We start from the raw sequence: 12,600 nt of genomic DNA, 5'->3' as shown, positions 1-12,600 counted from the left end.
TAGCCAAAGCAATCTTGAAAAAGGAAAGCAAAGCTGGAGGCATCACAATTCCAGATTTCAAGTTCAAAACAGTATGATCTTGGCACAAAACAGGCACATTAATCAATGCAACAGAATAGAAAACCCAGGGACGCCTGGGTGGCTCAGTTGGTTGGACGACTGCCTTCAGCTCAGGTCATGATCCTGGAGTCCCGGGATGGAGTCCCACATCAGGCTCCCAGCTCCATGGGGAGTCTGCTTCTCCCTCTGACCTTCTCCTCGCTCATGCTCTCCCTGTGTCTCTCTCAAATAAATAAATAAAAATCTTTAAAAAAAAAAAGAATAGAAAACCCAGAAATGAACCCACAATTATATGTTCATTAATCTCCACATATGAAAGAATGTCCAATGGGAAAAAGGCAGTCTCCTTCAACAAATAGTGCTGGGATGTTCAGACAGCTACATGCAAAAAAATGAAACTGGACCACTTTCTTACACCCACACACAAAAATAAATTCCAAAATGGATTAAAAACCTAAATGTGATATCTGAAACTATAAAAATCCTAGAAGGGAGTAAAGGCAGTAATTTCTCTGACGTCAGCCATAGCAACATTTTCCTAGGTATGTTTCTTGAGACAAGGGACATAGAAGCAAAAACAAACTATTAGGGCTTCCTCAAAATAAAAAGCTCTGCACAATGAAGGAAACAATCAGAAAAGCTAAAAAATATTATGTGGGATGGGAGAAGATACTTGCAAATGACATATATGATAAAGGGCTAGTATCCAAAATATATAAAGAATTAATATAAGTCAATACAAAAAAAACCTCCCAAATAATCCAATTAAAAATGAGCAGAGAACATGGACATGTCTCCAGAGAAGACATACAAATGGCCAACAGACACATGAAAAGATGTTCAGCATCAGTCATCAGGGAAATGCAAATCAACACTACAATGAGCGATCACCTCACACCTCTAGAATGAGGAAAAAACAAAACACCCACAAACAACAAGTACTGGGGAGGATGTAGAGAAAAAGGAACCCTCGTGCACTGTTGGTGGGAATGCGAACTGGTGCAGCTACTGTGGGAAACAGGATGCAGGTGTCTCAAAGGTTAAAACTAGAACTGCCTTATGACCAAGCAATTGTGCTACTGGGTATTTACCTCCAAAACACAAAAACACTATTTCAAAGGGATACATGCACTCCGTGTTTATAGCAACATTATTTACATTTGCCAAGTTATGGAAGCAGCCCAATGTCCATTGACTGATGAATGGAAAAAGTGGTATATACAGACAATGGTATATTACTTGGCCATAAAAAATGAAATCTTGCTATTCGTAACATGGATGGAGTTAGTATAATGCTAAGTGAAATAGAGACAAAAGCCATATGATCTCACTCATATGTGGAACTTAAGAAAAAAAATGAACAAATGAGGGGGGAGAGGGAGAGAGAGAGAGAGAGGCAAACCAAGAAAGAGACTCTTCACTATACAGGACAAACTGAGGGGAGATGGGTGGGGATGGGTAAAACAGGTGGAGGGCATTAAGAACACACTTTTTTTTTTTTTAAAGATTTTATTTATTTGTCAGAGAGAGAGGGAGAGAGAGCGAGCACAGGCGGACAGAATGGCAGGCAGAGGCAGAGGGAGAAGCAGGCTCCCTGCCAAGCAAGGAGCCCGATGTGGGACTCGATCCCAGGACGCTGGGATCATGACCTGAGCCGAAGGCAGCTGCTTAACCAACTGAGCCACCCAGGCGTCCCAAGAACACACTTTTGATGAGCACTGAGTAACGTAGAGAATTGCTGAATCACCGTATTGTACACCCAAAACTAATGTGACACTGCATGTTAACTACACTGGAATTAAATTTAAAAACTTAAAAAAAAAAAGACTCCACAAATTTCATAAGAACCTAAAGAAAATAAATATATGAGTAAAAAGTAATGAAAGAGAAAATGAACACATAATAGAGAGGATCAAAAACCCAAACCCATTCTTTACAATAATGAAACTGCAATATATTAGATGAGACTAATTGAAAAATGCAAGAAACGTCAGGATCAAGATAACAAGGGAACACGAGTACAAATAAGGAAAATAGACAGTAAAATATTAAGAACTTCAAGTCACAATCTTTAAACATTTAGATGAAATGGAAAAACCCTAGAAAAACAGAACACCTTAAGAGGAAATTGAAAAACTGTGTAGTCCTATAACCATGACTGAAGTTTTTAAGAAGTCCCTGTAGAGAGAGAACACCATGCCTAGAGAGCTTTACAAATTCTACCAAACATTGAAGCAATCAAAGTGTTGATCTTACAGAGACTTCCAGAGAACAGAAAAGAAAAGAACTTTCCTCCTGATATCATGAAACTAGCATAACCTTGATACCAAAACCAAACAAGAAGAAAGGAAAATGATAGCATGAACTCACCCATAAATAAAAATACAAAATCCCAGGCAGTAACAGATGCAACAAATATTAAAAAGGAAATATACTATTGCTAAGTTGGTTTTGTGCCAGGAATTCAACTTGATTAAATATTGGCAAATAGATTAGTACAAGTGCTATATTATCAGATTAAAAAAGAGGGAACTATTTCAACAGATGCAGAGTAAGAGTTTCAACATGTGTGAAGTTATTTCATAATTACTACTAGCAAACTGAAATAGAGGGAAACTGCCTTAAGCTGATTAAGGATATTCACAAAAACCCAGGGCAAACATTGTGTCTGATGAAATTTTGAAAGCATTCTCTTTAAGGTCACAAACAAGGTAAGTATGCTCAGTATCGCCACTTCTATTGTACTGAAAACTTTATAACTTTCTTCTTTCTGCTGAATCACACAGGCTAAAGACTGAGAAAGGAAAAGCAAAATGGTCGCAATTTGTAGATGATGCACTGTGAGTATACAGTAAATTCAAAAACATCTCTGGAAACATTAGAATGAATGAGGGAGTTTAGAAATGTGGCTAGAAGCAAAAATCAAAATGAGAAAGTCACTTGCATTCTACACAGCAACAATCAGCTAGAAAATAAAACTGGTACTGAAAGTTACCATTTATGGTAGCAAATAAAAAGTCTCTGCAACAAAATTGAACAAAACATGTAAGACCTTGAAGGGAAAAACTTAGACAAGTTTAGTTAAAGTCACTAAAGGGGGCTTAAATAAAATATATAGCATATTGAGAAGACTCAATATTTCAAAGTTGTTAATGCTCTTCCAATGGATCTCTAGATTCAATACAACTCTAATCAAAACCCCAACAAGATCTTTCTTAGAACATGGCAGCTTGCTCTTCTCACTTTATTTGAAAGAGCCAAGGCAAAAGATTTGGCAAGGTATGTCTGAAGAAAAAGGATAGGCTGAGAGACCAGCCCTACTAGATATCAAGATGTATTATAAAGCCACTGTAATTTAAAAAGAAAAAATCAATATTGCTCATGGACAAGTAGATCAATAGAAGAGAATAGAAAGCCCACAAAAAAAAAAAAAGGGGGGGGGGAGACTATGGATAAGTGTCCTGATTTGGGGACTATCTAAGTTACATCCACAGAAAGAAAGAAAATCAGATTCTATCTCAGAACATACAGAAAATTAACTCCAGGTAAATGAAAGACAAAGTTTAAAAAAATAAAACCATAAAAGCTTTTGAAGGCCAAGGAGGAAGAGAATGACCTCATCCCCAAAAGGTAGGGAAGGATTTCTTAAATCAGACGTCGAAAGCACAAATTACAAAGGAAAAGATATAGTCAACTACATTAAAATTAAGTTCTGTTTATTAAGATACATCATAAATAAAAAAAAGTCCCAAAGTATAAAAAGATATTTGTAACAAATAAATGATAAACCAACAAAGATTAGAAGCCCTAATACACAAGGACCACTCACCAGTAAGTAAAAAGGCCAAACCAACCAACAGAAAACTAGGCTAAAAGCTAAACAAGATGTTCACGGAGTATCAAACACAGATGATCCGTAAAGTATGAAGGAACTTTCAGCCTCATTAATCACTGGGAAATGCAAATGAAAACATCAGTAAGATACCAGTACACACCAAACAGACTGTATTTTAAGTTGGACAAGACCAAGTCCCGGAGAACGCAGGGGAAGTAGATCTACCACATACGCCCGAGGACAGGGTCCGCTGGGAAGGCCTTTCTGAAAGCCTCGGCTCACTGATGCTGAACTCGCGTCCACCCCAGGACTCCCTGCCAGTTCCGTGTCCGGTGCTGAGGATGAGAGACCCCCCTGCGGTGCACAAACGTACGAGATGTTCACCGCAACACCGCCCGTAGAGCAAACACACACGCTCCGCACTAACACCGCCGTCCCCGCGGGAGGGAGCACCGTGTGGTCCATCGCGGTAACAGATGGCCTCACAGCGGGGAAAATCCACCATGGCCAGACACAGGTGACCGGACCTCGGAACCAGAAACGCGATTCTATTTATCTGAAGATTAAAATCACGTCCTATTTTGTACATGGACACATCCATATGTATTCATCTCTGAAGAGAAGCAACAAAACGATTAACAGGAATCCCACAGGAGCGGTTTAGAAGAGGAGAGAACGTTCTCGATGGGAGAGAACGGGAGGCGCTTAGAAGACACCCAGAAGGCTTGGCTGTGAGCCAAGTGTTAGCTACACGGATGCATGTGATCTTATTTTTTGTAAATATGCATCGGATATGGTGTCAGTCACAAGTTCAAAGCATCTTAAACTGTCCTCATCTGCAGTTCTGCTTTTCAAAATTTACAAATTTTTGATGCCTAATTGCATCGGAGGCCGCATTTTCTACGGGGATGAAAAGGGTCCAGCTTCTAAGCGCCATTCAGGGAACACACGTGTAAGCGTAGTTGTTCTTACCAGCGCCGTGCGAGGTAATTAAAATTGAACTCGAACTGGCTCAACACATCTCCTCCTAAAGCACGAGAAAAATATTTACACTTGGTGGGTCAGCGACGACACTCGGCTTCTTTCCGCAGATCTGCACGGTCAGGTGATGAGTTCGCTACCTTGCCCGCATGTTCTGCTGTTTTAGGTACAAGCAGATCTCAGAGAAAAAGCGATCATTCACAGCTTAGCCAGTGAGACTTGTGAATTAAGAAACACCCAGATAACCAAAAGTTTTTCACTTGAAAGAAAGATGAACCATAAAAGTTCTTTTAAAATCCCATTCACCATCTACTTTGGCTATTTCAATAATTCATGGGAGGAAAAAGACAGAGGTACCAAGTTAAAGTGAGGGCGACCTTAGGTAATGAATTTTAAGCTAATATAAGGGTAAAGCTTTACTAAATTAGGACATATGCCAATGATGAACTGTGATTTCTTTTTATAAAGACATACAACTTTTGGGAAATACATCTCTATGGCAAATGAGATATGCCGTACTCTAAATGAAATATTAAAATAGAAAGCTAGTTAGTATATGGACTGGCGAGCTGTGATTAAAAATCTGTATTTTACTTTAAATACTTGGTTTTTTAATATAAGTTGAAGTTGACACACACAGGAGAGAAAGAGGTACTGCGGGAGTCCGCCATGATCTGCGCACGTCTCTGCCAGCAGCCACTCCCGGAAGCATCTCTCTCTAGTCGTCTAGACACCTGCCTGGTTATTAGCCATTTCCCAAAGTGACTGAATACCCACCCCATAGAGTATGAAAATGACACTTTTGCTCAAGAGAACCACATAGCCAGGCCTAATGCAGCATGAGATGGTCTCAGTTAAGGAGAGAGGTTTTTCGACATGGGGTTGAAAAGTACAGATTTAAGGTACAATAGTGACTCTAGGACAAGGGAGACAGAACCATTGCAAAAGAAACCTGGCAAATGTAGACAGTACCGAAATCACCCGCTGAATGCGCCTCGGAATAGGAGCCATGAAAGTCAACCTGAGAAAGAGAGAATCATCTGATGTGTGTACGGGTATCACTGACTGTAGCCCAAAGCCCACCCTGCAGCCATGCCAGGGGCAAGGAGGTGAACGCCTAACCTGGTCAATGCAAAGGGTCCATAACAGATGGACTTGATTTAAAAAAAAAAAAAAAAATGATAATTTTATTTTTTTGTTACAAATTTACAATGGCAGCTGAGCCACATATTAGCATCTGGAGACAAAGCTCTTGCAAACACTTGCACCGCTGGGGATGTAGACACAGTCTCCAGTGAGTCCAAGGGTAAGCTCTGCACAGAATGGGACCAACGACAACTGGGGACCAGGGGGGCTTCCAGAAACAAGGGCGCCATTTGAGTTCGGGGCCCTGGCATTTTCATATAGAAAACAGGGGGGGGGGGGCGGGAAGCCAGCATGGGGAGATGGGCGAAATGGGCGCAAGGGAGTAAGAGGTTACGGAGTGACTAAGTCACAGGAATGAAGGCACAGCCCAGGGAAGACCGGGACTGGCAGTGTGGGGGGCTGGGCGGTGACGAGAGGTGGGGGGGCGAACACGGCTGCACACAGCTGGTGGATCGCCACGTCGCCCACCTGGAGCTCACGCGACGCTGTGTCAACCACACGCAAATAAGAACACATTTTTGCATGTTAGGGAGGAAAATTTTAAAAGAACAAACACGTAGAGCGGAGGAGAACTCCAAGGAGAACTGAGTGGCAGCTCTTCGTGTCCTTATTAAGACACACGACTTGCCTGGAGCGTGAAATTTCACAAATGCTGTTTGCGACGACACAGGACAGCACATTTACTGCTGATTTCGGTGCACGTCAGGGTCCTGCCCGCGGGCCGAACGTGCAGGGAGCCCAGGGAAGAAGGGGAATGGGGAGGAGGAGCTGGAGATGGACGGCTGCTGGGGCTGGAAGTCTCGCTTGCGTCCACATGGCCCTGAGTGACCTCGAGTTCTCCCTCCCGGGCTTCGTCCCGGGCAGGACGGAACAGTCCCCTCGAGTCACCCACCACCGACGCGTACTCACGGCGCCCATGGTACGAAGGAATCCCTGCTCGATGCCCAGGCTGTGCCAGCTCACGTCAGCCGCCATGTGAGAGGTGACGCCGAACAGGAAAGCCACCAGTTTCTCCGTGTCCTGCCAACAAGCAAATTAGAGGGACGGGCGCTGGGGTTATTTTGTAAAAGTCCTATTACGGTGTTTAATAAAGAGGATTTCCATCCCTGAGCCTTCAGAGCAATACAGAGGCTGGTACACTGCAGTTTCTAGTGACAAAACCCACCAAGGACTCGTGGAGAAGTGTCGGGGGTGCCTTGGAAGTGCTTTCAGAGGAATTACTCTTGGGGCAGAAACGGCCAGGTGACCTCCCGCACTTCTCTGAGTAGTTTGCTCAGGTCTTAACCAACCGCATCCTGGGCTCACCCTCAGCAAGGGTGAGCTGCTCTCCCGGAGCCTGGGGGGGGACAGGGTGCAGACAGGGGTGGGGGTCTGGAGCGGAATTTCTTCTCAGCACTGGAGGGCAGGCCATGCCTACCTTCTCCCAGGGAAGCGGGTAGTTCTCTCGGATATAATGGATGCTGGCATTCAGAAAGGGGGTCCAGTGCGTGCTCTCGGACACATCATGGAACTTCCCTGGTGAGACAAGAGCAGGTGTCAGGAGTCCGTCCAGAAAAGCTGGAGAGATCTCTTCCTTCCCTTCCAGCCTCCTGTGTTCTTCCGTTGATGTTCAGAGGAAGCCTCTAGAAGAGAAGGGCCAGCTGGGAGGGAGAGAGAAAGCTGGGACTAGCTCACAGCATCTGGAATCACAGGGGCTGCTGCGGGGCTGGAAGGGTTTTCCGTTTCTGTGCTAAAGGGAAGGAGAAAGCAGCTGTGCGGGGTAGTGGGTAGAGGGTGCTGGAGTTGGTGGGGGGCAGTGCAGGTGGGGTGCAGGGGGGTGGGAGGGGGCTGTCAAATGTCACGAGGGGCAACGGAAACCAAAACACCAGAGTTTAGATCCTTCTGTTGAAATAGTTTTGCTGTCACTGAAGTAAAAACATTCTTTTTTTTTCTAAGATTTTATTTATTTATTTGACAGAGGGAGAGAGATCACAAGTAGGCAGAGAGGCAGGAAGAGAGAGGAGGAAGCAGGCTCCCCACTGAGCAGAGAGCCCGATGCGGGGCTCGATCCCAGGACCCCGAGATCATGACCTGAGCCGAAGGCAGAGGCTTAACCCACTGAGCCACCCAGGTGCCCCTAAAGTAAAAACATTCTAACCAGTTTTAAACCATCGGCTTTTCTTGAAATGATTTTCAAAGACACCACAACTAGAAATTTGATCCGCTCTAAGTTTTCCTGGAGATAAAACTTACAATTCCTATTTTACAGAATTCAGTAAAAATCCCAAATTAAGGGTAACAGCAGCTCTTTGAATAAACCTCCCCCTTCACCAAATTGCCCGATTAAGCAACGTTTTTGTTCCCCTCTGTAATCCTAGTGAACGGAGGCCAAAGGAAGCCTGCCCAGGGAGCCTGCTTCTCCCTCTGGCTCTGCCTCTCCCCCTGCTTGTGTGCTCTCTCTCTCTCTCTCTCTCTCGCTCTCTCTCTCTCTCTCACAAATAAATAAAATCTTAAAAAACAAATCACTGGGATAATGGCCATGACCCTGAGACTCCAAATATGGATTCCGTGACGACCAATATACTGGATGTCTTTCATTTGTCCCTCCAGACCCTCTGTCCAACCTGCTCTGCCCTGCACGGTGCCCCTGAAGGGACCAGCCCGACTGGCCTCTTTGCCCCCCAGCTTTGGGTGGGTTGGGTCCGGCCAATGTGGAGAACGGAGACGAGATCAGAGAAAAGGAAGGGAGGTGAAGGTATTCGTTCCCCCAGATCCCTGACTTAGGGTCCTGGGGGCTGGCTTCAGTCCCTGAATGAAGGACTGGCCCCTCACAGGGGCCTTCCGGCAACTGCTCCCTCCCTGCACTGTTCCTGCAGATTTCTTAACCAGGCCCATAGCTCCTACAAAACACCCCCCGATTCTCTGCCAGAGTGCACCTTCCACACCCACACGGGGTCCTGATACTACCCCCAAGCCCAGGTCACTGATACCACTGCCTTAGATCTGCACACCACTCGACAAAATAATATACATTAACACCAACAAAGTCCGGTAGAGGCAAGGGAAACATTATTATGATTATGTCCCAGGCATGGAAACACTTTCTGAAGGTCACAAGGCTAATAGCACAGCAGGAACGAGAACCCAGACCCTTCCACCGCTTTCAAAATCTTTTCTCTTCTGCCACAAAGTAGTAAATTAAGGACACACAGGATCATGAAAATTTTCAGAATTTCTACACTTAAGTAGGTAAGATTTGGTTAAATGAAAAATGCAGTTATGTGAACCAAGTCAGTGACCAAGGACAACAGAAACACGCTGTTGGGAGTTCTGTCCTAGCTGCTCCTGTTAACCAAGTGGAAGCCGCATCACTGGGTCTGTGAGACTCGAGCTTACCTCTCTCGCAGATGCTGGGGTAGAAGGCATCAGGGAACACGGCTCCAGCCTGGTACGCATCCTGGTGCTCAAGTAACAGCTGGGTAAGAGGAAAACAGAGATTAGGGGCAAGAGGCAGCAGCCTGGGGAGGGGACAGAAGGAAGGAGTAAGTACGCACGTAGTAAAAACTCGGGCATGATCCAAGATGACACCCTACAACAGAGAAGCTCAGGTTCTGTCCAAGCAAACACAGGCTGGCCAAGAAGGACCAAAAATCACTCATTTGATTTCAGCTCCTTTCTCTGGCCACTAGCAGAGCAGGATTTCCGCAAGGCTAGTTCACTGACTGGTTTGTGGTGAGATTTTCAGCGATCCAGTGAAAAGTCAGTGCAATGAGAGAAATACAGACATAGGCATATAAAACACACACACACACACACACACACACACACACACACACACACACACACAGTTACACCGCTGACCCCGGAACACAGATTTGAACCACATGAGTCTACGCAGATGCAGATTTTTTTGCTAAATATAGTGGAGTACTAGAAATGTATTTTCTTTCACGTATTTTCTGTAGCTGCTTTATTAGAAGGATATAGGATATAATTCATATAACCTCCAAAGTAAGTGTAAACTGATCAGTAAGGTTCCGGTCCACAGTAGGCCACTAGTAGTTAAGTCTGGAGGGAGTTAGAAGTTACATTTGTGTTTCTGACTGCCTGGGGATCAGCGCCCCTGATCCCAGTGTTGGTTCAAGGGTCAACTATATACACATAAACTGATCTATTCACATACAAGTTTATAGTTGTTACCTGTACTTTACAGTCAGATATCTTGAGGGCTTCTAGGGGGGTTTAAAAACTCCTTTACCTTTTAAAATTATGGTAAAAGAACATTATACTTCAGGGCGCCTGGGTGGCTCAGTCAGTCAAGCCTCTGCCTTTGGCACAGGTCATGATCCCAGGGCCCTGGAATCGAGTCCCACGTGGGGCTCCCTGCTCAGCGGGGAGTCTGCTTCTCCCTCTCCCTCTGCTGTTCCCCCTACTTGTCCCTCCCTCTCACTCCCAGCCCTGTCTCTCTCTCTCTCTAATATATAAAATCTTAAAAAGAAAAAAAAAGTTATTATATTTCAATGTTCTCCTTGGTTGACTGGCTCACTCATTCCATTCTAACCCACTTCAGGCGGCCCAGCTGTGGCCACAGTTCCCAGACTCCACACGCAACCCCTCTCCCCTTCTCCTTCCTCAGCTCACAGGTGACAAGGGGCCGTGGCTGCCACCGGGGAACCCTGCAGGCCAGCTCTGCGTGAGGCTCTGGGAGCCCTTCCTGGACGCTCCGCTCCGAGTGTGCTCTTCCAGAGCTCAGAGACCATCAACACCCAGTTCTCCAGTTCTGGGGGGTGCTCACCATCAACTAGCTGAGGGGTTTCCAGGATCTGCAGATAAACTCGGATTGCCAAAGTAAAAATGTGCAGCCTCAACCTTTTTTTTTTTTTTTTTAAAGTATTTAACTAATCTCTATCCTCTCCCCCCAACCTGGGGCTCAAACTCACAACCCTGAGATTAAGAGCTGCACATTCTTCCAACTGAGCCAGCTAGGTGCTCCCTAAGCTTTAAGATTTTATTTATTTGAGAAAAAGAATGCGAGAGAGTGAGAGAGCCAGAGAGCATGAGCAGGTGGGTGGGGTAGAGGGCAAGGAAGGGAAGGGGCTCCCCCGCTGAGCAGGGAGCCAATGATAGGGCTCGATCCTAGGATCCTGAGATCCTGACCTGAGCTAAAGCCAAACGCCCAACCAAGGCCACAGGTGCCCCACCTTAAACTTTGTAATTTATTCATAAGGACTGAAGAATCCCCACGGCCACCACAGTCTGTGGCTCAGAGATGCACGTCTGATCGAGAGCTTTCCCTTGGGGGTTTTCAGGCTGAACGCTGAAGGCCTATGTCCCCCACGTGGAGAGAGACCACCACCCACCTCTGCGCGCAGCTCTGCTCCAAGCGCCATCAATTACATAAGCCAGTGGAGTCTCCTTTTTCTCTAAAGATAGCCTGCAAGTTGCACTTTGGTCACTTGAAAATAATAATTAACTTTATTGACTATTTACCTTGCTTTGGTCTTGGTTGCTTTATATGATTAAAACTTGTTGAATCTGCATTTCTAGGTGAAGAAGATGCTACTGTTTAACACTGAAAAATAATCTGAAGTAAACTTTGAAAAGTAAATGTGTCAGCAAAATAGGAAGCTGCTGGGGGTGGGGATTAAGTACTGGGGGAGGATGGCTCCCTTAAATAGAAAAATGTATTTCTAAGCTACAGAAATAAGAGCAATAGGATATTGGAATCAAAAGAGATCAAGGAAACAGAATAAAGAGCAAGAAAACAGACTCAAGCCCACACCACGTACAGTGGGATGAATGAAGATGGAGTCCCCAGCCGGTGGTGTCGGCACAGCCCCGGGCAGTGGGGGTTCCATTCCTGGTGGGACCCAGTGTGGCCGACGTGACAGGGATGTGAAATTAACATGACCAACAAGAGGTTCCCAGACTGCTCACGGGCTTTATGCCAAAATATATACAACATGAATCAAAGAGTTAAAGGCAGAACAGGAAGCCACAGAATGAGCAGGACAAAACTAAAAGGAATAAGGGCATAATCTCGAGTGGGAATGATTTTTCTAAGGAAAGCATACAGGCAGAAGCCATAAAAGAATAGAATGATGCACTTAACGACACAAAAATTGGAGCATTCTGCACGGTGAAGAGCACTGGAAGCAAACTGAAGAGAAAAATAACTGAATCATTTGACACACGATGGGGCAAGTAAGTTTAAGAAATCATCCTTACGCATTGAATGTAGAGAAATGAGCAAAATGTGCAAAACTGAGCAAAACACATAAGTGATTCACAGAAGACGTAATAGAAATAGTTGATAAACACCTGAAAGTATATTTAACCTCGTTAACTAAAATGCCAATAAAGCCTGTAACAAAACACCATTTTCTACCTACCAAATGAGCAAAAATGAAAAAATGTAAGTCTCCTTCTCCTTCTCCCTCTGCTCCTCCTCCTGCTTGTGCTAATAAATGTTTAAAAAAAAAAAGAAATTTCAATGAAATACACAAGCAACAGAGCATATTAAGCCTTCCTCTGTTGTAGAGGTCTTTTCTGTTTCGTTTTGTTTTTCCTTGGTTTCTGGGCCAGAAGAACTCGGGTAG

General features: G+C 44.6%; 1 protein-coding gene across 3 annotated transcripts in view; it reads right to left on the bottom strand.

The window, feature by feature from the left end:
- GPLD1 (glycosylphosphatidylinositol specific phospholipase D1) overlaps positions 1-12,600 on the bottom strand; it is a 60,247-nt gene that overhangs the window by 29,854 nt on the left and 17,793 nt on the right. For all 3 annotated transcript variants that reach the window (XM_047732354.1, XM_047732357.1, XM_047732355.1), the window contains exons 5-9: positions 9,398-9,476; positions 7,440-7,537; positions 6,932-7,042; positions 5,849-5,897; positions 4,868-4,922 (exon numbers count right to left, since the gene is read on the bottom strand). In XM_047732354.1, the coding sequence (XP_047588310.1) occupies positions 4,868-4,922; positions 5,849-5,897; positions 6,932-7,042; positions 7,440-7,537; positions 9,398-9,476 (392 nt within the window). The remainder of the gene's footprint in view (positions 1-4,867; positions 4,923-5,848; positions 5,898-6,931; positions 7,043-7,439; positions 7,538-9,397; positions 9,477-12,600) is intronic.

Source organism: Lutra lutra, chromosome 6 (assembly GCF_902655055.1).
Source record: "Lutra lutra chromosome 6, mLutLut1.2, whole genome shotgun sequence".
Lineage (NCBI taxonomy): Eukaryota > Metazoa > Chordata > Mammalia > Carnivora > Mustelidae > Lutra > Lutra lutra.
This window is presented reverse-complemented; position numbering and strand designations above follow the sequence as displayed.